This window comes from Cyanistes caeruleus, chromosome 1 (assembly GCF_971803275.1).
Source record: "Cyanistes caeruleus chromosome 1, bCyaCae1.hap1.1, whole genome shotgun sequence".
Classification (NCBI taxonomy): Eukaryota; Metazoa; Chordata; class Aves; order Passeriformes; family Paridae; genus Cyanistes; species Cyanistes caeruleus.
The window spans coordinates 55,868,781-55,894,628 of record NC_141701.1 but is presented as its reverse complement, the minus strand read 5'-3'; the positions used below and the strand labels follow the sequence as shown (position 1 = coordinate 55,894,628).

General features: G+C 34.5%; 1 protein-coding gene across 3 annotated transcripts in view; it reads right to left on the bottom strand.

Annotated features, from left to right (window-relative positions):
• Positions 1-24,846, bottom strand: part of CCDC102B (coiled-coil domain containing 102B) — a 138,646-nt gene extending 113,800 nt beyond the window's left edge. For all 3 annotated transcript variants that reach the window (XR_015288260.1, XM_086893803.1, XM_086893795.1), the window contains exons 1-4: positions 24,429-24,846; positions 8,077-8,697; positions 6,016-6,224; positions 1,311-1,419 (exon numbers count right to left, since the gene is read on the bottom strand). Coding sequence is in view for 2 of the 3 variants with exons in the window: in XM_086893803.1 (XP_086749929.1) it covers positions 1,311-1,419; positions 6,016-6,224; positions 8,077-8,682 (924 nt within the window). In the remaining variant the exon portion in view is untranslated. The remainder of the gene's footprint in view (positions 1-1,310; positions 1,420-6,015; positions 6,225-8,076; positions 8,698-24,428) is intronic.
• Positions 24,847-25,848: the final 1,002 nt, after the last annotated feature.

The window sequence follows — 25,848 nt, the reverse complement described above, 5'->3', positions numbered from 1 at the left end:
TTGTTCCAGCAATATTGTAGTTCTGTAGCCACATACAGCTCTAATTCTCTCTGCTTGTTTCCTAGGATGTGTGCATTTCTTTACCAACATTTAAGATGGGTGTCGCTTCACATAGTTTTATCACTCCTGAAGTCTTTCTTGCTCCTATCAACCTGTGGCCTGAGCTTTCCAGCCAACCACCTGTTCTTCATTTCACTGTGGTCTGAAATCTCTCATTTTCTAGTTGAAATTCTCTTTCCTAGTTGAAAGCTCTCCTTGTTACATTACCCAGCTGGTAGAATCAAGGAGACCAGACCTGGGTCCCCATGACCTCAACCCCAGAGCTTTGTGATCATTCCCAATACACCCCTAGCTGCTGCCCATGGGGATGGCTAGTAGTGTAGCAATCTAAGGACTGGACAGACCTCAGCAATCTCTCTGTAATGTTCTGGATCCTAGCCCACAGCAAGCCTCATAACCCTCCAAAAAAGCATGTGGGGAACAAGAGGTTTCTTTCCCCACAGGAGCAAACCTCTTACTACCGCCACCCACTGCTTCTTCCGGATGTTAATGCATGGCTTGTGTTAAAGCTGGCTCTGATGCTTCACAAGTCATGGCTTTCTTTTCCTACTTCACCACCAGTAGAACATTTTGAACTGCAGATCTAGAAAAAGAGCCATCCTCCAGCTGCTGGAGAACATATCTTTCCAGTGCTCCTACTGTGGGACTCTGTTCACTGTGAAACTCACAGCCTCTGGCTGACTCTCCCATGTGGTTCAGACTTCCTTATCTCTGGGTCTCTGTGGAGACCCTGTTAATCTCTTTGCCTTCTCAGATCTTGCACAGCCTTACTTCATTGTCCAGGCCAATGGGGGCAACACATTTTTCCAGCCAATTTCTACACCTCTACTGTTCTATTGTTCCAGCCTCACAGGAAGGGTGGCAGGGCTTTCCTGAACATCCCCTTACCCCATACGGGCCCTTTCTCTCTGAACACAAGCCCTGCTGGACCCTGATCACAGACTGCTGTACATCAGGACCACCAGCCCCACCACACATGGGGATGGGGCATCAGAACCTGCCTCCTGGAAGCCAGTGGAGCCATCCCAGTGCCACTTCCACAGCTCCCGAGCACCAGTGCTGCCATGGCAGCATCCACACACCCCCATCAGGTCCCTTCCATCTGGGTACACAGAATAACAATTGGTAAATTGCAGATTTATCACATTCATAAACCATGGACACAATTTTACTCTCAGTTACCACACAGGAAATCAGAAGTCTAAATTTTCTTTCTTACTCCATGTGATAACAATGTACTGCTAACATACCTGTTTCAGACTTTCCAGCTTGATTTGTCTCAGTTCTTCATATTTCCATTTCCAAAGAAATAATTCATTTTCCATCTTTTCCATTTCTCTCTCCAGAAATACATTCATTCTAGAAAAGCATTTTAAAATTTAGCATTGCACAATTTTGAAGCTGACAGAAGAAAAATTACTTTGAATTTCCTTCTCATAGTTTGAGTTATATTCTGCTGCCTTTGTCAATGGTATATCTTGATTTTCTAAAAATCTATATTATCATTGCATGATTATTCCAAAAGATTCACCAAAAATAATAGCTAAAGAGAAAACAGAAATCCAGTAGTACAGATTAAAACTTTAAATGAAATAAATTTTTGGGATAAACTGAAGAAAATTTGACTTCAGTTACTGGTTCAGGCTACCTAATTTATCACAGTGTCTTCACAAATAGTGAAGATCCTCAAAGAAAAGGTATTACATCACTTGTATTTAGTATAAACAGAAGATAAAACACATGCATACAGGGGGAAATATGCACCATAAAGACTAGAAACCAAAGATTATTTTTGTTAAATGTTAAAAAACATTATTAAAATATGCATATTTCACATTTTAAAAAATTGCTCCTGGAAGAAAATGCTAGAAGAATTTCAGGAAAATGCATTATTTAGTGCAGAAGTACTATGCCTGTACAATGACAAAAATACAATATAGTTGAAAAGAAAATTCTAATACTAATATCTAAATATTAATATTAATATCTAATAATAATTCTAATATTCATTCTAATACTTTTCAATTAAAGAAACTGTTGTGTGCCACAGTAGTTATTTTCAATTTTAATGGAGGCTAATGGAATTTCTCAACCTTTTTAACAAAGATATTATTGCTGGGCTTACTAGAACTATATTTTGAAAATTTTGTTTAAATAGTCACCTATTAAAACAAAGTGTATTGATGGAATTTGCCTGGGGCATTTCTTTGCTTGCACAGAGGTAGCAAAAGTTGCCACTGACTGGACTGACTCAGATCCTGGAAGCAAGCTACATTAACTAATCAATCCATTATTGTGAAATATCTTCTCTCTTCTTTTATACCTAAATCTGATGCTCTTGAATCAGGAATCTCTTTTTTTCTGTCTAGGTTTAGCATATTGCACAGCTTATATTAGCAAACACCTAAAACTCCCATAACATTATATTTATTTATATTTTATTATATTTATTTATAAAATAAATACTATTATTCACAGAGCAAAGTAGACCAAGATGTACTTCATGCATTTCAACTCAACAGTTTTTCTTTCAAAGTAGTGGGCTATTTCATTGGAATGATATCATGACCTCATTGGGGAACCAAGATAATTATTAGTGGGACATTTAATATAGTAAAAAGTGAAAGCATGAAAGATGACTTTCTAATACTTTGAATAATAGCCTATTGACCTTACTCAATGCAGTGAGAGTCCTCAGAAATGGTCTAATCTGAAAAGTAAAAGAGGACTGTCCAGTATGTTTTATTTATTTAGAAGACACTAGCTTTGTTTTTTGTTACAGTACTTCTTGAGGCCAGCTCCCTCCAATACCAGTAATTGAAAGAAATTATTCTGATTACAAAAAGTTTACTATTTAAGCAAAGAAAACAAGGAATGGAAGAAAGAATATAGCAGACATCAGAAGCAGCTTACTACTAGGTAAAATAATCAGGTTTAGAGATTTTTTCCTGGATCTTACAATGACACATTTTAACTCATTATCAAGTTAAATCACAGAATTACACAGAATGGTTGAAATTGAGAGGGACCCTGAAGAGGTCATCTGGTGCAAACCCCATGTTCAAGCAGGGTGGCCTAGAACTCATTGCTCAGGACCATGTCCAGATGGCTTTTGAATGTCTCCAAGAATGGAGACTCAGAAACTTTTCTAGGAAACTGGTGCCTGTGTTCAGTTCTCCTCACAGAAAAAAAAAGGATTTCTTGTTCAGGCAGAGCCTTTTTAATCCATGGTCTATGTTACCCAGCCAGTCTTATGCAGTTCCTCTTTGGTATTATCAACTAGCAGCGAGCAAATCTGTGGCCTTTTGGTTTTAGAGGAAATAGACACTTTTAAGTTCAAAACAGAACAAATTGCGACCTTAAAACTAGAAGACATTTAGATGAGAAAACTGATCCAAAAGATTACAAAAGATAGCTATTTTAAGCAAATGATTATGCAAAATGCTGAGCCACTCTCAAGGTTTGTAATTTCCATTCATATTAATAGGACCTCAAATGTGTAATTGATATGAGCCATTAGTACCAAGTAGAGGATGTCGGTGTGTAATTTTATCAGGCAAACCCAAGCCTGATATTTTTTGAATGTCAAAACATAAATTTTCATTTCTTTACTTTTGTTTTTTTTTAGACCTTCTTTTTTTTTGTCCTTTGCAAAGCCTGGTCTGTGTGCATAAGGCTGTGTCAACATCACTGATGATAGCTCTAAGCAGAATGCAATAAGCAGAATTTCTCTCAGAGTGAAGAAGTAAAACATCTTATAGAAAGATTAGTTAGGAAACCAAGAAGGTTACTAGTTAGGTAACTATTAGGTAACTTAGGGGAAAGTTCAAACACTGGATTTGCATAAGCTAACTTGACTCTAGAAAAAATGCAGTCAAGAGTTCAGAGTGCTGCATGTAAACCAGGAAACTGCTGAAAAGTCTTCCTCTGTATCAGTAAGATCATACTGACTGCTAAAGTAACCTTTGGCCTTGGGGTTCAAGCTGTCTGTGATCTGTTTGGTTTTGATGCAGTACAGCTGCATGTCCTTGGCTCGAGTTCACTGAGAAAATTGCTAAGTTGTGAGAAAGAAGCTGTGAGAAAGTACTTAAGTTAGAGCCACACAAGATAAGGGGAGTAAAAATGCAAACAGGGGTGAGATTGTTCAGATAGTCATTACTAGCAACTCCAGAATACACGAGTAAAAATACTGACATGAGCAAGAATAAAAGGGAGAAAATTTGAAATCTGAAGTTGGAAATTCAGCAAAATCAGCCAATTCTACTAAGTGGTGGTGACCAACCCTTTCTGAGATAGCAGGTGACAGCCTGCCCAACAAAGATTCATCAGCTGTCTGACAATGATAATACTTATCCTAGAAACATTATTCCTAACTATTTACAGTCTGCATTGCCAAATATAGTTGCTTCATACTTATAAGTTGCCTATGTTCTGCTTACATAACCTCTCTGCATGCAGGAAATGCTGCCCTCCCGGAGAGGGAGTTGTTACACCAATCCCAGCTGTTGTGTGGAAATCACTGCTCTGCAAGCATTTTTGATGCCTGAGGTTTGCATTGTCACATGTTGCATGTTATAGATGTGCCCCAATTCTTACCATCTGCCAGTAAATTTATTGCCTTATACCACAGTCAGTATATATCTAGGCATAAATTGAAAAATCTGTCTCTCTGAAGTACAGCTAAATATTGGTTAGAGAGGCATGTGAACAGACAAACCAAAACCTATTAAAGTTTTGCCTGAGAAGTGACTAAAAGTGAGTTGAAAAATTATCCAATTTCTAAAAGAAAATAATTATATATGTATGTATATTGTGATTGTTAATGAAGTACCTAGTCCCCTAAATATTTCAACCCCAGGAAAATAGGTGAGGTGTCAGTATCCTAATTCACATATATACTTGCTGCCACAGAAAAACTAAATACTTTTTAAGGAGAGAGAGCACAGACATTTTCTGCTATATGATTCAACTAAAGAATTATTGTATGCTTTCTACAACTATCTAATTCATATAACAAAACACATTAAATATTAGTTAGGAATTGAAAGGATTTTTTACTTCAGACTTGTACTAACTACATGACAATTATGAAATAAACTGACAGACAGGAAATGTGAAATAAACTGACAGGAAGGAAATTCTTCAACAAAGTTTACCATTACAGACTCTCTGAACTGAAAGTGTTGAATATATTTGCAATGTTGAGTATATTTGCAATATACAGGGAATTTTATTCCTTTAAATTTCCTAATTAACTTCAACTGACTTTGAAATTACCATCACCTGTAATTACAGCCTGAAGTCTGCTACCACGTCATCATACATCACATGCTGCATATTTTCTTGAAAGGCCTTTTTGGTGACATTCAATCTTTGTCAGTATTGATCATTTATACAACATAAAACTTTTAGGCCACCAAAATATACCAAAATAATTTATGTGAGGCAAATTTGATATGCTACGTAAGTGTACAATAAATGTGTTTCTCCCTCTTTGTTACCGGCTTTTAACACAGACTTTGCTACAAGTGAAGATGTTAAGATTAACAGCATTTTGCATCTGATTCAAATATTTTGAATTCAAAAGCAGCCTTTGTCATTCTGCATTTGGACTCTTTCAAAGGTCTGCCAGTAGAGTATATGAAAATTTGTTATTATGCACAAAGCACTTCAATAACTGGGTATAACATACATTAGATATCACTGTATCTATACCAGATTGCTATTAAATACATATTTGTATGGAACACCTCTTATTTAAATGACAAACAGGCCAAAGAAAACAATAAACACACTATGCTGAATTGTTTCTCTAAATTCTTATTAAAGTCTTGCAAATAGCTATGAATAAAGCTTAAAACATATGAGCTATAAATGCAAACATCATATCTATTTTAGAAACTGTCTTCAACATCTCTATGAGAATTCCACAAATAGGATATATTTTGCACTTACTCTCTTTCCTTCTGTAAGATTTTTCTCATCTCAGCCAAATGCAAATTTAAGACTGATACATGTATTAAATCATTCTCTGTTGTCTTAGCTGCAGTGTCCAAACTTATTTTAGGTTCCCCCAAATAGATGCTGGGAAGTCCACTGGGGAAGAAATCAGGAGGCTTTGGACTAAATTTTTTATTGTCATTGTTTTGGTCTTTGTTTACATCCTGAGGGAAAAAAAAAAAAGACACCTGAGAAAAACATAAATGAAGGAAAAAGTCTAACATAGTTCCATAGACAGACCTACCAAGGCTCTTCTAGACATTTAAGGAACATAGGAGAAAAAAAGGAAGTAGGTTAAATCTTGGACAGTTGGACTGTATATGGGTAGAAGGTGCAGAAAATGTCAGTATACATATATATAATATATACATTCATTATATATATATATATATTATATATATTATATATATAATGAACAACTGTCATTTTATGATATCTAACAGCTTTTGTTATGACACGCTTCATATACAAAATATTTCCAATGTGTCTTTACTAAGGAAATATATTCCATTTCTTTTTTTTGGCTATAACTCTGGTGAAAAGAGAATCCTGGAACTAATAAAACCAGCAGTGCAATTTATCCATACAAATAATGTATTGAGAAACAACATTATGGACTCATAAACTTTTTATGTAAAGTGCGTTGAAGCAGGCTTATACAAGTTTTTCATAAGGAACAAAGTATATAGATATCTATTTTGAAGATAAATGTTTTGCATGCAAAACATAAGAAAACTAGCATCAAAATAGGAAAAAAATTAAAAACAAAATACACATTTTTGAGAAAGACTGAATGTCTCTTATAAACAAGTTTCCCTTAGAAAGGTATTTGCTTTACCATATCTGAGGAATTCTGTTTAAAAGCTAATCTCATTTTAGCAGTTTACTGACAACCATCTCTCACGTCAGCCTGTTCTTTTGAGTTTTTAGAATACCCAAAATTTACATCATAAAATACTAGAAACTGAATAGATAAGTATGTTTGTTATTCACATATAAAATTTCAGTTTTCAAGTGGAAAATATTTTATGCTAAGGAGAAATAGTTAAAGTATATTTTGTGGTATTTCCTTCCAATGGTACATTTGTCTGCCTGAAAATATGAAAGGCATGGGTTTTTTGGCAGAATTTATTCTTGCTACTAATATTACTTTTTTTTTTTCTCTCAGATTTCATAGGAATATAGTATCATTAATATTAAGAGCATAATACATTCAGACCTAAGATCTTGGCAATTTCCCTTGAATCGAAGTAAAAATTTTCCTACTTTCAACAATGCAGGGAAAAACATTTTCCTGCAATGTGTGAAAAAAATTACCTGTATCTAAAATGACTGCCATCTATCAGAAAACAGATAAGGTTTTTACATGGTGCTGTCTATGAAGACTACACAGTGCATTCCAAGGCACAGATTTAAAGTTAGTTAAAGGTGAACAAATACTTCAATTTTTAATGAATATAACTGGATCTTTTGTGTAGAGCTAGGAGCTGTTTAAACAATTCTGAGACTCAGTTTTTTTATTCTATATCATGACTTAATTGATCTCCTTATCAAACAAAAGGTCTTGCAAATTTGCAAAAAGAATTGCCTTACCTCTTCCTCTGCTTTTGAAGTTGAGGGAGAAATAAATTATTTTATTTTAGAAGCCAAGAACCTTATTTGCTTTTTTGGAGGAGAGAAAGAATGTAAGTATACAAAACGTGGTTAATTCTGATAAGAGAGTTAACCTGTTACTGTTAAACATGAGAGAATCAAAACAATATTGTAAATTATTTTTTATAACCATCTGCCTCTGTTCCTTAAATGTCTAGTCATAGTGCAAGGGTATGAATTATTTTCTGTATCTTTCTGTATTAGAAATATTTAGATGGGGGGCGGGCAGGGGGCCATAGGGTTTTGTTAGTGAGTGTATCAGGCATCATTTTGGTCAAAATTCTTGAAAAATCCCATTTCTACATGCACATCCATACTGTGCCACTTCTTCATGAACCACAAAAAATATTTCCCATTCTTTACCTTCTTTGTGTCTTCTGCCCCAGGAATTTTGACGATTTTGTTTAGGTCTTTTGTAGGTTCTGGCTCCAGAAACATTAACAGGTTTTGGTCCTTTTTAATACAGGATATTTCTGAGCAATGGCATTCCGTTTTCCATGCAGTTCCATTTTCTAAGTTTTCTTTCTCAGTTACTAAGTCCTGATTTATTTTTTTAAGCACACTTAGCTCTTTTATCATACTGTCTAATTTGATTCTCAATTGTCTTGCTTCCTCTCGTGCTTTATTTCTTTCTCCTCTAACTTTGCTCCATTTCTCCCTCCAGTTGGCGGTGCAATCTGACCACCAGCGCATGGTCTTCTCCATTTGGGCAGCTCTGGCTTTGACTTCCTCCAGTTCCTGAATTTTTACTGCTTCAAAAATTTCCCAATCACTGCTGTAACTTGCATCTATATGTGCATAATGAGGTGAATTTGGATAGAAACTTTGAGATGGAATATTTGAATGACAGAGAAGGTCACCTGGTTGCCAACATCTATCTAATTTATCGGGTTCTGTTGGTTGGGTCCCAAAAACCTCTATCTCTTCCATTTGTTTCTGAGTGGAGTCTAAATTCGTGTTTTGATCCATCACTTAATTTCACTCCTAAAAAAGACAAAGACAGACAATAATTCATCTTTTAATTTATTATATCGTATGAATAACCTTCAACAGTTGAGGTTTTTACTGCTGTAATAGTGAGTTAAAAATGTTGCTCACATTTTAGAAAAGTGCTTTATCAACAAGAAATAGCTATTCAAATATCTTTTATTTAATACTTTTGGGGTACAGCATAAACAGACATACTTATTACTTGGCAAGGATTTGCTTGCATAGAGTCATTAAATTATCATAGCACTCTCAAAAATGTTTGAGTCTAAAGAGAACAGAACAAAAGCGTTCTTCCTTCAAGACAAAATTGAACTGAATCAATATGTATTTTAAATATCTAGTAAGAGAATGTTATTTGTCTAGGACTGCAATCAAAAATCACTTGACTTCTTTCCCAGACTTTGGAATTTTATATTAAGCAAAACTTACCTTATAATTTGCATACATTAAAGAAAAAAAAAAATATCAAAACCCCTGTGATATTTGGATTTCCTCTTTTTCCAAGAGAAAAATCAAGCATTTTTTATAGGGGGCTTTATTTTCTGCATTCCAGAAGATTTCCAGGTAGCATATTTTTATATTATTCTTGAAAGTGTAGCACTATCTTCCTGCACTGTACAGCCTACCTCATAGTGGTATGACTCATCTAGTAAATCTTGTTGCATTCTTTTTCATTATTTATCTTTTGATTATTTATTACTTATTTGGCCCAGAAGAAAAACGGTTTCTCAGAAATTGCTTCCCTACCCCAGTGCTGAGAAAATGCTGATGTGGACAGTCTGCAGAGACTAGCCACTTACATCTCCTTTTTTTTTTTACCTCTTGGTTATGTTAAAAACAAATCAGAGAAACCAAGCAACCTAAATTCAACAAATAAACAAACTTAAAAATCTTGCAACTTCAATAAAAGACTAAGTTGCTTCAAGTAAAAAAGAAATTGTTTTTATATTGTGATGTCCATTTGTAAAAAAACATGTTTATATGTTACAGCAATTAGTGGTAACACCTGCATTTGAAATGCAGAAGGCCAATGCTGCTAACAAAACACTGAAGAGTAGATAGAATTGGCAGTATGATTCAGTTATAGCTCATTTCAACTGAATAGAAGTTTTTGCAGTTTTTGCTCTGGTTTGCCAGCTGTTTTTTAACTTTTCCATGATTTTCAGGACATTTATTTGCCATTTGTTATAAGCTTATGCAGAACTCTTGTAGTGGAGGACGGATATGAGAGGAGGAAAAGGACAATGAAGGACTCCCAGTTCCCCTCATTATCACTGCCTGGTGTAGTACCATCAAGCCCCACAACACTACACAGATGTAGCAGAGCTGCTGCCAAAGCTTCATCAAAGCTGAGTCTTTCTTGTTTCTTGACCTACTTCCAGATCATTCAATTTGAACAAGCCTTATCCAAAATACAAAGACATTGCAACCCATAATCTTGTATGCGGCCAAATAGAGTCAAAGTAACTAAATATTAAACTCTTGCAGTCAGTTGTTCATTTAACTTCTAGGTTGTGGTAATTCCTTTATTTCCTAAAGCTTTAATGAAAAACTGACCAAACAAAACCACAGTAAATTTTAGATACATAATAATATATATAAAACATTTTACATAATGTAATAAATATATAATGAAATCATTGAAACTTTTGGATTTTTAAGGAGTACTTTTCTTGCATTAATTTTTTCTTACTTTTTTTGCATCTGTCTCAAATTAGTAGATATCTACAGAAATGTTTATTACACTTTTCATAATCAGTACTTTTTTTCAGTGGATTTTGCTAGCTTCTTTGCATATTCACTTAAAGAAGGGAGAACTTGGAGAAGGGAGAACTTGGGAGAACATAATTTACAAATCTTAAAAGATACAGAAATAAGAATGGTAATATTTTTCTTTGACAGAAAATTTGAAAGACTTGAGAATTATTAATGAATCAGAGTAGCCTGCTACTGATATTTTGTTACAAGTTTGAGGTGACTTTGTCTTTTGACATTCAGTAACATTTCCAAAGCTGGAGAAATGTTATTATCACAGATCACAGGATGCTAAAAAGGAAACATTGGTCATGAATTCTTGCTCTCCTCCACTGTGATGGCTCAAGGGTTCTTGAGGCTGGGACACTGCCAGTCAGATCAAACTTACAGCTGTAATAATTGAAGTAGGCTTGTACAGTAAGCTGGTGGTTTCTTATGTTTCTAATCATTTTATGGTAGGCTGAACTTTGCCTGCACTTTTCAGCATGGATAGATGATCCCAGCTCTGTACTTAAAATTCAAAAAAATTAAGAATAAAAAGAATTAAGAATTAAAAGAAGTCATTCCTCCTCCAGAAAAACAGAAGTGCTGTCTCACTCTTAGGTGGTAAAGAAAAGGAGGTGTTTCTATTTGTATTGACTTCTGTATGTCCTTTTCAGAAAATTTAATCTAAACAGTTTTTTAGATACCCTTTTATGATTGCAAGAGGTAGAATAAAATATCATTTTTTCATTAAAAAAGACAGATCTCAACACAACCCATTTCAGTGGCTGGATGACTCAGGATAGAAAAAAAAATAATAGAAATATTTGCTGGAAAGTAAAGCAGGTAACAGAATTTTTATTAAAAGTATGAATTATGAAGATTTGTGCTTGTACCTATTTTTAAAGAAGTGGACTAAAATATGGGTTTGAAAGGAAGCAAAGATTTAAAAATAAGAAAAATGTGTTGATTATTGTAAAAGTTCTGAAACTGTCAAAAATCTCACAGTTCCAGAGGGATGATTAGGAATGGATTTATCTTATTTATAGTTCATATCAATCTACTCTTCTATGTTCACAAAATGCTGCACTGATGAAATTATAATGAAAACAAGTCCAAGAGTCCAACTGAAGACTGTTGTAGTATTGAATCTGTTGATACTGAATCTTTAACAATCTCTATAGTTACAGTGATATTTAAAAAAATAATACTTCTCGTCTCTGGTATATGACCACATCATAGAAAACATCCTATATTCGCACTGAACTCTGAAAACTCTCATCTATAAAATATCTATGCATTATATATGTTCCAGAGGGAACAAGAATAATTTTTAACTTGTATGTTAAAGATAATTCAAAGAAGAAAGGTCCATATTAATGTTCTTAGACACAGATCTCTTAACATCAGAAATATTGCAAATCTAAAATCGACAAAAAAATTACTGTGAGGAGCTAGTTTTAAAGGACTTGAGTTTGCAATAACAGACTGGCTAGCACAGCATATGGAGCTCAGTGTACATAATTACTTCATGAAAGATAATTGGATGGAAGGATAAAATAAACTTAGGGAATTGGATGTAAATGGGGGTTTTCTGATCAGTGAAGCCCTCTGATAGCTCCACTTCTAGCAGCTGAGTGATAAGAAGGAACATGACATCCTTTTTAAAGTTGTTTTTCTTAATGGAATAATTTAAAATAAATATGAACAAAATATATGAAGCAACATTCATTGCGACGTGTGAGTGAGGTGTGATGATAGAGTGAGAACAGAGTGATGATAGCTCTCAGAGGAAAAAAAAGACACGTGGTGAACATGGCAAAGAACATAGGTCTCAAACATATTTAATTTTATTGCAACCTTTCCTATTTACCTAATGATCCTGAACATCAGTAAGAAAAAGAAGAGCTCTTCATTTATTTTTGCCACCTATTGTTTTAGGTAAACAGCAGTATATTTACCCTTGGTGGCACCATTAACAAAAGCACCAGGAGAGAAAATAATTATTGCACTTTCCTCATGTTAATACCTGCTCACTGGACTCAGCTTTTTCAGTCAGTTCAGTAGTTAGGGAAATGTTTGAAGATACAATTTCAACATCCTATTACTGTATGATTTAATCCTTAGTTATACATCTCTTAATTATTAACACCTCAGCCAAACATTTTTTAAGGTACTTTTTTAAGGTATTCTGTCTTTAGAGAAAATGTCTGCTTTAGATTAAACCAATTAATTTTCTTTTGTCTAATCTATGAATTTAATAGGACAAAATGAATCATAGAACTGAATATGTTGTAATATATATGTTGTAATATATTGTAAATGCCACTGAGAAGTCAGAAGTTTCCATGTTATTGCTCCAGTTCACTCATCAACAAACCCTGACAAAGAGAGAAGGCTTTCAGAAAATGGGCAGGGGTGACTCGGTCATTATGGGAAGAATATGGGAAGTGATTTAACAAGCTCCCTGAAAACGTGGCTGTTTACTAAGGGCTGCTAACTACCAAGCATCAACTCTAGAAAAGGAGATCAAATTTTGTGTGTCTGTTCCTGTTGTAAAGTTGGTTTTAATTAGTAACCCTTAGGGGTCCCACCCAGTGGCTAGATGAAAAAATACTGCCAAGTAAATGATTGATATATATGGTGAAAAAAACATCACGCTGGAAAAGTGATTCATTATATAGCTCAGTCTAAAATAATACCCATACAAAATTGTATCTAGTTACCAAAACCCTAAAAATCTTAGCAACATGCAGCCAGGATGCTGACATTTGGTTAGAAATAATACAGCACAAAACTCTGAGGCAGAACAAATACCTGGTTACAAGAGTGACATAGACACACAGGGTCGTAGGATTTATTTCAACAGCTAATAAGACAAAAAAAGAGGAGTGACAAAAGTTCTGGCGAAAAGAATTGTGTATTTGTGCCACTTCTTTTAAACAGTGATACAGAACATCACCAACATTCTTCCAGCTTCACAGAAGGTAAGGTAATCTGGGAAACATCTCATGTGTATTACAACATCTGAATGGTGGAAAGAAATCCTTACTGGAGCAGAAATAGTGATGTCCAGAATACATTCCCTGCCTAACCTATCACTGGTCTCACAACTGCTTTAAGACAGTGGTTTGCTTGCTACTTCTCCCTTATCCAGAGAAATATAATCTTAGCATCAATAATATTTTAAGAATAAAGTAGGACAAGCTTGGTTTAGTTCAAATCTTGTACAATGGATTTTCCAGCTACTGCATCAATCTCAAAATAGCGGGACAGTAGATCAATGGAATAAACTACTAAACCAGTTTTTTTTTATTTTACCTTATTGTGTAAAATACACAATAAGGGATCTATTAATACTGTGTGAGAATCATATGCATGAGACCTTGTATGCTGGCTACACAAGTAACAAAATCTCACAAGAACCACAGATAAGGAATTCATATCAGTAGCTGCCCAAAATCTTGTTCAAACAGAAATAAAACCCTCTGAAGTCCATATAATGAGGTTAAACATTCAGCTCAGGAGTTATCCATGAGCCTCTCCTTTTACAATAGGAAAGGCAACCAGTTAAAAACAACTGAGGTTTGGGTTATGTCCAAGACCTGAGTGTCTTCTCTTGCAGAAAGTGTCACTCTCCTTCATCACTGTGGCAACACTGATAATTGGAACATATACCTAGAACTTATCTACAACAGATCCTGCATTTTGGAACAACTCAGGTATTGCAGGTCCATGATCTTACACCTTTAAACTAGTTACAGAAGAATATAATCTGCAACATCACAAGGACAGGTATTGACAGTGGGTAATAATGTTCCATGAACACTGAGATCTAAAGTTAACCTGAAATTACCTACATGTAGTTAACACTGGACATGAAGCTGTACATGATTGTGACAATAACAGAATGAAAGGGGTACTACAGGCACGTAAGGGAATTAATCATATACTAGTGGCCCAGAATACTTACAGCATATGTACACAATGAGAAAATACACAGCAGTTATTTCATAAACACTCCTAATAATCACTGTGCAAATCTATGTAAATGGACAAAATTAAGCTACCATTGCTCACGGCTGTGTATCTTAAAAAACAATCCAGCCTACTTCTTCTTACTAAAAGTGCCCTTCACTTAATGTGGTTGCATTATGTACAAGAGCCTATGATTATGGCCCCAAAATTAATTACAATGAACATTCATTGAACATAACCAATGTAAACAGTCCTGCATGGAATGAAACCTGTACTGATTACAGCGACCATCTCTATCATAGTGGCTGCGAAGTCGTTGGCCAAAAGGACGTGTACATTAACGAGATATTATTCAAAACCTATTGGGTGAAATCGGTCTATCAACTGAATTAAATTGATACTAAAATCCTACCTAATAAATTTCTTGATATTACAAGACACTGAAGCTAGGATAACCACAATGACTTGGAAAACTCTTGGAGGAAGGAAAAGTGACGATAATGAACATACAGCTGATCCTAAAGTCTGACATATGCTGAGAGCAGTGCCAATGTAAGTGGTCAGTGGGAGAGCAGCCTGTACATAGAACTCAGTGGATAAAGGGCTGATATTACCTGCAGCCAACTCCTGCATCTTCAAAAAGCAGCTACCTGCCAGTTTCTTCAGGTTATGCTAACTCGTGGAAGTGCTACAGGCCAAACTTCTGAGCTGGAAAGTGCAAATGCCTAAGCTTACCCCCAATATTTTTGTAGCAGATCCAACAGCAGGCTGACTGATGAGACCTTTGTGTTTTTCAGTGTGGTATGGGGGGATAGTCATTCCTCCACAGGGGAGAAAGAATGAGCACTGGCATTGACAACTTAGTAACTAGTTTGTTCATGGAAAACATACCATTTAGACAACTTGTAAATAAGAGAGTTTGTGAATTAGGGAAAGAATGAATTTGTGAGTTCCTGTGTTGGACTAGTCTGTACAAAGATGATTCCACCATTGTTTGATGTCTTTAGGTTTTGGTGGCATTGTTTGAGGCAGAAGATTTTTTTATTTTTTTTTTTAATGAGCTCATAAGCTCATAAAATAAAGTTACATTTACAAAGTACAATGTGCTGTAAAATTGAGAGATCCAAACAAACCATGACATCATATACAGATTATCTTACTTCATGAAAATTAAAAGATAGTTTTTTCAAGATTTTTAATGCATAGCCAAAGATGATTCAGTTTGTTTCCACAGCTATAAAAAAATATTAACAGTATTAAACCGTATGACATATTTTTAAGTTATGTTGTTTCCAAACATTGTGTTCCTTACATGTGTCATAACTAAAAATCAGCTAAAAAATGGCTTGAAGAGACAAAAAATACTAGTTGTTTACTTCCTATTAGGAGTTAAGTGGTAATTTTCCCTCCTATTCATACTTCTCTAGTTTCCTTTTAACATAGAAATGTCAATAAAGACCTAATTTATTTCCAAAGCCTGTTTTCTTTCCTTCTCATACCCAGTAACTAAAACCAGTTATGCTATGAAAACAACAAAGTATAAAGTTACATTTTTAACTTCACAAAGAGAAATGTTTTTGTGTTTGTCAAGTTTTATTTTAGTGAGGTATTGTTGTTGTTTTGAGCTTTTTTGATTAGGGAATCTTAAAAATGCCTGAAAAAATCTAGTCTTCTTAAGACAGCAATTTGGATAGTATGATGTGTTAAGTGTCACTTTGAGAGAAAATGAAATCACAGTGGCAATTCATTTATGTCCTGATACATAAGACTAAAATTATGCAACCTCATGGTCCTTCTACAACATATCATCTGCCTCAATATTTTAAGTGTAAGAGACTAGGTCAGGCCTAAATCTTAGTTTCCAAGTTGTTTAATCATCAAAGTTCCTAAAGGCCAGGATAAAGACTCAAGTGCTTTACCATAAAAAAAAAAAAAAAAAAAAAAAAAAAAAAGATAGAACTGAAGAACGTAAACACATTTTTTGGAGAGGTTTGAGAGGAAACACTAAAGAGAAAAGTGCTAGGTAGTGTTCCACATTTCTTATAGGTCTGACAAAATTTACAATCTTGGGAACACAGAATATCACTATTTTCCTCATTATTTCTTTATGGTATAGACACTTTTGCCTTGAAAACAAATTAATAAATTTAATCCCAGGAGACACTAAAATACTCCAGAGGCAGAAAAGGTGTAAGACCAAATACAAGTAAGCCCTTGATAGTAGAATTTATGCAGAACTGGAGTCTGTTCCCACTTCTGAGTTGATCAACACTAGATGATGTGATGGAATAATATGACAGAGAGGGAAGGCAAAAGGAGAGACCCAAGCTTCAACTTGACCTTCTTTTTAAAAAGCCATAAACAAAGTTTGCCAGCTACCCTATCAGGCCTAAAAAGTTAAGAGCTAGGAAGTAACTTTAGGAAAACAGTAATTCCTCAGGGAAAATTGCATTTTACTGTGATACAAAACATTGTGACAGACAAGGCATTTCTGAAATACACTCAGAAAATGCATCATTATATTAGTTGTCCTTGTCTAGCTAAATTCCCAGGAGAAGAGGTAAAGGATGAGCAGTAAAGATAGTGACTGAAAGACAATTATCCATGGAGGAAGCAGTAAGTGAAAGGAAGACTCAGAAATGGTTTAATCTCTTTTCTATTTCAGAAGACTATCCAGAAACCAAAGGGAAATAAAGCTATCACCATAATGCAGAAATAAGCATTATATACTATGCAACAGGATTAAGTATATTGTTTCTTGATATTCCAGTATCCCTTGTGATAACCAAAATTCTCTGACTCCAGAGGAGGAATTCTTTCTATTATTAATAGTAATTTGCTTCTCCTGAAGGTTTTAATAATTCACAAGAAAGCATGTAGGGTAAAATTGTATACATATAACTTATATATTTAAGAAGTTAATTTATATATTAATTTATATCTTTAAAAAAAAAAAAAAAAGTGAAGTAGCCCTAAGTGAACCTCAGGCTGGCTATACTAGTCACATTGCCAGTTTGTTCTCATTTGCTATCCTTTTCCATAGCCTATTTCGATCCTTTGAAATATGATTTACAATTCTAGCTGTAAGTAGTTCCACTCATATAAGAGAAAATAAAAACTCTAGCGTGACAGAAATTCTTGTGAAACAAAGGCATGCCACGTGGAAGTCATTCATATCATGCTGTGAGCAAGAGGGATGATCTCAAAGGTTCCCCCTAAGATGATTCTCTGAGCAGTGTGATTCTTGAGGTGCTCCAGAGCTCTGTTTCTCCCAGTTTTAACAATGTTGCCATGACATCCAGGAAATGAGACCAAATTAAGATCACAGATTGTGAATCTCAGAATATGTAACTTTTAGCCAAATGGGTTACAAAACACCATGTAAGTACAGAAGAGCCACAAGAAAGAAGCCTGTTTTGTGACAACATTGAACTGCCTTAAAAGCAGCAATTCTGCACTGTTGTCAGGAATCAGATGTAAGGAACATGGAAAAAGTAGAAAAAAGGCTTTATCCCCCAAAACTATTCTGCCAACAGAAACTTCAAATATGAGAACACTGTGTATGAAGGACAGGGATGAACCATGTAATCAAGCATTCCCAGATATTTCCCAGGCTGAAGGTCAGTTTTAAGCACAGGGGAAAACAACACAGAAAAAATATGCTGGTAACAGCAACAATTAGTGTCTTGCAGGAAACATTTACTTCTTCATGAAGTTTCTCAAAATTTTACATTTGGACTGATACCTTTATTGAAATGATTGCCTACACCATGGTTCATCTAACCATGAGGTATTGTATATTTCTCTAAATGTGTGAATTGCTTCTGTAAAATGAAGTGAAACTTTCCATGACAATAGGAGAATTTAACCCCAGGACTGGTATAGCTGACATGGCTCAAAGCTTTTAAAAACTGAGTGTTTATTTCTTTCCACCAAGCACAAACACCTCTAGGTAAAGTGATTTTTTTCTATTAAGTTATAATATGACAAAAGGTGTCAATAATTAAAAGCAGTAATTTAGTACAAGATTTCCTTCACAGAGTATTTTACTTTATTGTTGCAGGTGGTGGGGTGGTGTGGGAGTGGTCTTAAATCTTGCTCAAATTGAAATGCTGTAACTAGCTCTGAGAAAAGATGCAGCAAAAAAAGGTCATGGTTCACTTTGCTGTGGTGATATGTATGGTTTTTCCTTTTTTTTTTTTTTACCATTTTCTCTCCAAGTATCCATTTTAAAGTAAAATCTAATTCAATGTTTCAATTGTTTTTTTTAAACACATGCATATAATAGATCTTGTATAATATTATACAGACTATATACATACTCTACATACTATATATACATACTGTAAACACGTGCATTCATAAAAAAGAACAACTTGGAAGGTAGTCACGGATTACAATAAATGTAAAGAATAAACAAATGTTACTCTTTCTTTAACTTTTTGGGGGTTTTTTTGGCTGCCAATTTTAATAAACTCTAAACAGTTTGGAGACTATTTCTTCAGATGAGAACCAGAATTATATACTTACTTTGATTTAGGTCTACTGGGTAATACAAGTGATTACATATCATTGCAATATATTTCAAAGTCTTTTACAGCAACAAGCTGATGTTTCTTCACATCTTTGAAGTTGTATTCAAATCCTTAGGGTTAAATACGGGTAACATAAATATTTGTACATAGAGATGTCGCCATTTACTACCCATAAGGCCAAAAGAAGCTCTGAAGTACTGTTTTAAATATAAGTTACAGTAACTTCATTCCCCCAAGAATGTTTTGTTTGATCACAAACTTTCATAATATTTCACCCATATTTTTATACAGTCAAGTCTGTAGTATTGACACTCATTACTCAGCCACTGCACTTGGAAAAAACATATTGTATAATCAGATTATGCAGTCAGGGAAGGGAGTGTTTGTGACACCAACAACTTTCCCAGAGAGTCTCAAAAAGAACTAAGTATTAAGAAGAAGCTAAACCAATCATAACCCAACAAAATTCTGTAGCTGTGGCTTTTGAGACAGTTTGCTTGGCTAGCTCCCCTTTGAGATTTGATTATCACTTTTTACTAGGCTATGTTCAATGAAAAAAAGGCAAAATAAACTTCCTAGGTAATTAGGATAAGTATGAAGTTTTAGATCCTTTCGGAGTAAATTACTTACAAACAAGCTTAGAAAACCTAGCATAAAATTCTGAGTTAAACAAGTAGCCAAGTCCCCTAAATTCTAATCTAATTTCAGTGATTCTGTGTGAAGATTGGTATTGTCCGTGGAATATATTGTCTGAATTATTATTAGGAAAAACAGGTTATGAATCAGAATATTAATAACAACTTCAATTGAGAACAGATTCAGAGTGTATTTAAAATAAGGCAAGGATAAATTCATACAAAGTAATTCCTATCAGTTACGCTATGGTACAGTCTAATTAGGTATCTTCTGAATAGCATAGAGAGATTTCTCTAGAACAAGAGTAACCTGTTTTTCAAACTCGAAACAGGTAATAGCTTCAGAAGAGTAGGGTTCTCATTAGTTAATACTAGTTCACTATACCAACACACTGTATTTTTTAATGCTTATAGCTAAAGATACAAGTGAACACTTCCTGTGGTTTATGGAAAAAACTATAGACATCTTGTTCTGCAAGCACAATGAAATTTGCTCTTAATAACATTAAAATGGTATACTGTTGCTATTTTTTCTTTTTTTGTTTGGTTTGTTTTTCAGCAGTTCCACTGCTAAGACTAAAAATAACCGAGTGCATGAGTCTTCCTCCTGTTTACACAAAAAGCAGAGTAAGTTAATTTCAGTGAGTTTAGCATGACAAACATTTTTTAACCCACACTGAAATGAGCTGCAGTGCTAACAGGATCATTCCCTTTACTGGGAACAGCTAGGGTAAGCAGGTAGCTTCTTACACCACTCAGCTTAGTTACAAGAGAACCAGTAGTCAGTCACAATAGAGACTCAAAAACTCAGCTTGATGCGAGTTGTCAGCATGTTATTACAGGATATGAGCTCAGCCAGTGCACACATGTCTTGCTTATACTTACAGGCAGCCCTTTAACAAAACACAGAGGAGTGTCATGGAAATCCTTGCATGGATTTCCTCTGAACTTTTCAGAAAGAGGGAAGACTATAGAAATGTAGGGAAATAATACCCAAGGTATACATCATCCATAAGCTTGGATCTGCCTTTGAGTATATAAGTCATAATTGGTCTTAGAAGTTTTTACAAGCATTAAAGCCAGCAGGAAGTTAAAAGTCAAAGAAGACAAGAAAACTAGAAACATCTTATTCAGCTGGTGATTTTCATCCAGGGTATTAGTTAAGCAACTTAAGCCATATGAAACACAAATATTTGCAAATAAGCTATAAATAAGCTTATAGCACACAATCAGGATAAAAGACCATTGAATCATGTCCAATTTTCAAGGGTTAAATTCCTTTCCCAGCTATTGATAATATTAGCATTCTACTATTTCTTGTTTCATCTGCTTATATTCAAAAGTCAAATTCACCTCTTTGTGGGAGCCACTGTAGTTTCTTATTGCATATAATGCAATATTCTTATTGCAACTATAATGCATACAGTTGAGGAGGCTCAACTACTCCCAAACACAACTAAGGACTTCATAGATCTGTGGGATTTTTATCACATTTTTAGACTGGGCTATAGGTCAGGTCAGCTGGGCTTCTTTCAGCCTCAAAAGGAAGTTAAAAAAAGGAAACTGAAGACAAATTAACCATTCTGAGAAGCGCTTTACTGAACAAGAATTAGGTCAGATGCAATGCTAGAACATGTTCATCCAAACAGTAGAGGTCACTTAAATGTATAGAGAAGCTTCATTATTTAGACAAAATCATCATAAATTTATTTTCTAGAGTTTGTACCTCAATTCTATGTTACTCATTTGCAAAGTGACCTTGAATGGGATAGCTTCACTTTCATTTACAGGTTTGTTTTTTTTAACTAACAAAACCCACTGGGTTGGGGGGCTTGTGGTTTATTTTTTCTTTCTCTGTGTGTGTGTGTGTGTGTGTGTGTGTGTGTGTCTGTGTGTGTGTGTGTGTGTGTGTCTGTGTGTGTGTGTCTGTGTGTGTGGTTTTTTTTTTTCTTTACTTTATTTTCAGTAAAACATAAAGATGCAATGGCATATCTCAGAAAAAGTTCAGTTTCTAATCCTTGCTTACTCTGAGAAATTCTTCAGATTTTTAAAAATCTTGACAGTATTTTAAAAAAATATGCTTTATGATATGAGAGATCAAGAATTGTCTTGTTAGAGTTTAAATCATTTATGATGCTTTCCTGTTCAAAACATGACCTACTTTTAAAGAAAATTTCATAACACTGGGAGTAGGGAAAATTAATCACAAATATCTGATGATTTGTTTCAGACTAAGATATAAAACATTCCAATGCTTATTAGGACACAAAAAAATTTTTCTTCAAAACTCTACTCAGAGTCTAGAAACAGTGATTTTCCCACATAAGTAGACAATTAAGAACATTCTCGAATATTTTGTTTTCTCTGGGTCAGAGCATATCCTTTTGGCTGGTTCAACTACTCTGATATAGTTGTGTCAGAATTAACAATTCTGTTGTTGTGAAGATGTTTTTGGTTTTATCAGAATAGTTTTCGAAGCTGTATCATATATAATTAATTATTTTAACAATGTTCTTTACAAAAATATTGCTATTTGGACATTTATAGGTAATTATTCCTATTTTTCCCTAACCAGTCTAGTATTTTAACACCATCCTATGTCTTTCAATAGCTCAAGGACTGTGATTTAATGTTTGTGTGATTTAATGGGGTCCTGTGATGACCCCAACTCCACTTAATCATCCCTGAGGGAAATTAACAAAGGAATAATCCACATTGTGACTTCAACCTGGATTCCACAGTTACTAGAGTGACCAAATAAAATAAATCAGAGAGTATCATCTGTTGTATACTAGATGTCACTTAAACACACAGAAAAGCAGGACTATTTATTCTCTCAGTGCCCATTCACTGTAGGCCAATATGTAGTCCCACTAAAAGAGAAGAAATTATTTGAATAATTGGTGACTACTCAGCGTGGCAGAAGGGAAGTTAGCATCATTTTGCAAAAATAGACACCTACAAAAGTTATGGAGAAACATCCAAAATAACTAAAAATACATTTAAAAAAATACTCAAAACAATAGGAGCTTTCATGAAGATTCCTCCCTGGTATTCCTCCAGTAATGTGTTGATGTTAAATAAGAATGGGCTTGGTAAAAAAACTAGTCTTCTTTAACCCAGTGTAAATCAGATTACTTAATCAGTGTAAATGTAGATTACTTAATTAGTATGAGCAGAGAATCAAACTGCTCAGGAAGGATCATTTTCATAATGAACCAGTCAATTAAAGATCATAATATGGACTAGAAAGAGAGTAGGAGTGATTAGGTGAGCCATTGGAACTGGCTTCTCTAAGAAGTTGTGGATGTCCCATCCCCAGAAATGCTGGCCAGGTTGGATGGAGCCTTAAGCAACCTGCTGTACTGGGAGGCTCCCTGTCCATGGTGGTGGGATTGGGACTAGATGAACCTTAAGGTTCCTTCCAACCCAAACCTTTCTAGGAATCTATGATTCCATGAATATCAAATTCATACAATTCAAATGGTTCCAATATCTACCCCTCTTGTGTTAACAGTAATTTAAGCCTGCTCATTAACAGCTCCTTTATCACATTCATTTTCAAGTGATTTATTTTTCAGATTTACCTGAGGTTGCCATTAGTATTTTATATTTAAGGTGACAGAGTGGCCTCAATTAAAATCTGGCTACATGCAAATACACAAGAAAACATCCCCAGATATCTAATTTCACGTTTTTCAATTTCAATTTTTTGTAGGAAAAAGTCACTTCTGTGGAAGTGACTAGTTCTATTAATGATACCTAATATATTTTGGAAATTCATTTTTCTTCATTATATTATGCAAAGAACTGCATTCAGAAACACAAAAGTAAATTTTTTAACAACACAGGAAATCTAAACCAAAAACTAGGAGTCTAGCTATACAATTATTTATAGCAGTCTGCTTCATAAAATGTTTGTGTGAATCAGTGAGAATGAATAGAAACAAAATGCAGCTATCTGGAGAGTCAGTACGAAGCCCATTAGTACTATTTGCTATATCTGATTATTAAACTCATGAACATTGCTTTTGAAATTTGACCTTAGTTCTCATTGTTGAAGGATCATCCACAATGTCTCACACTATCTCTGACAATTCCCTTTAAAATAATGACAGACTGAATATATTTGTCAAGTATCAAAAAATCATAGTATCAAAAAAATATGTTTCATTGCATTAGAATAACATCATACAGCTAAAAACACATTTTTCTTATCCCAGCTATTTTCTGAAGGAAGTTAGGATTATACAAGTAACTACTGAGTTGCATAATTTATGAAAATAGAAACGCTGTGAAAACACTGCTTTCCAACTAAAAAATGTGGTACGAACATCTGCAAACTCATAACAATATTTTCATGACACTTATATCCATAATACCACACCCATGAAAAGGTACCAAAGTTTTACTAGTTTATACCATTACATATGCATTTCACAAAGTAATTTAAAAAAGGTTTTCAGTAGTAAAACTCTAATCTGTGAAATATCTGGATTTATACTAATTTCTAATCAAAACTAAGAAGTAACTTTTTAACAACCTGTCACTTAGAAAATTTTAAAAACTTACCTGTTTATGGTAAGTAAAAATTCTATTACACTTGAAACACAAATTATGTTTGATGGGATTTTAGAAGTAGCAAAATACATGAAGAGAAGAATCAAGCTAGACATAACTTAGCCACATACTTCAAATACTATTCTCTGATCTTCAGGACTTTTGCTGGGCATTTCAGACTGTTTTCCTCCTTTCCATCAGCATGTTAGTAACCCATACTTTGTCCCTCAAGAGATTTATAGAAATGAAACATTAAACCCACAAGCTTAAGACCCCTTACCCTCTCAGTTTGCTGGGCTTCTCTTGCTTCTCAGTGTAACAGACACATGTGTAAACAACAGAATTTCCTGCATCCTTTTCTCATCTGCACTGTACTGGGACTTGGCCAATTGGATTATTTACAGCATTAAGGCCACTCCACAGAAACTTGAAAAAGATTCTCATTGGTCAGGCATTATCAAAACTAAAACCACATTTTTAAGTACAAGTCATTTATACAAAATAAAATGTTCTGTCATACTGTTTGTCAGTAAGCATTATTTGTTCAGTTTTTATTTTTCCCTCCTTTTCTAAACTGAAGATTGTGATCCCAGTCCCTCAAAAATTATGTATAAAATGAAATTAGCTATTTGAATCACAGTACTTGAGCACAGGTCCTAGTACTCATACAAATTGGTTGGATTCTTATGCCACTACCTGCTCCTGCCATCCCTCCTGAGTTTTAAATAGCCTAAAATAAGAGTAGTTTTTCACTCAGCTGGATGATATAACATTGAAAATACATGTACTTTCATAATTAGCTCTGCAATTAGCCAGGGGCTCTTGGAAGTTATTACGAAAAAACTAGAATATTCTAGATTATCAGAGAGGTGAAAGACCAAGGCAAGGAAAGCCAGTAAAAACCACCCAAAACTTTGAAAAGCTCTTTTTGCATTAAAATTTACAGTTACATATTAAAATATAAGGTAAGAAATATATCTTTCTGGAATACAAACTCCAACATTTTTGTAACCAATACGACAAAGCATGACACCAGTGTCCCAAGCCTGATATCAGAGGCTACAAAATTGGCAGGTCCTCAAGGCATAAAACTGATATAGTTAGACAGAGCTGGGATGGTTTGCCATAGCTGTGAAAAGCCAAACATTTCTCATTAAAAAAAAATCCCTCATAATGTACAGAATAGTGACAACTCCTGTGCCACAGTCTCAGACTGAGAAGCCAGATTTCCTATAGCTTTAAGGGACATATCTCTACTTCCCTGCTAATATCCCAACACTTTTAGCAGCATTATAGCAGGTAGTCTTTCCATCAGGAATAGTAGCTATAGTTGCATGACCCTTCTGTTGTCTAACACTAGGACTTTCAAATTTATGTTTTAAAAATTATTTTAGGGAAATGAACTAGCAAATCCTCCCACTCTTCTATGACTCATAAAATCTTTTCCACTGCCAGGAGACAAAAGATATTGTCTCCCAAAAGACGTAAGTAAAATAGGTGAAAAAAAATCTCTCTATACATTTCTGTTAAAAACCCAAACCAAGCAAAAGCCACAAACCAAAGCAAACAAAAACCCAAAATCCAAAGCAAAAAATATGACTCCACACAAAACAATCCCAAACTGAAGCACAAAACCCCAAACCAAACCTAACACCGCAACAAAACAAAACCACAAGTCTGCATCATATTAAAAACACACA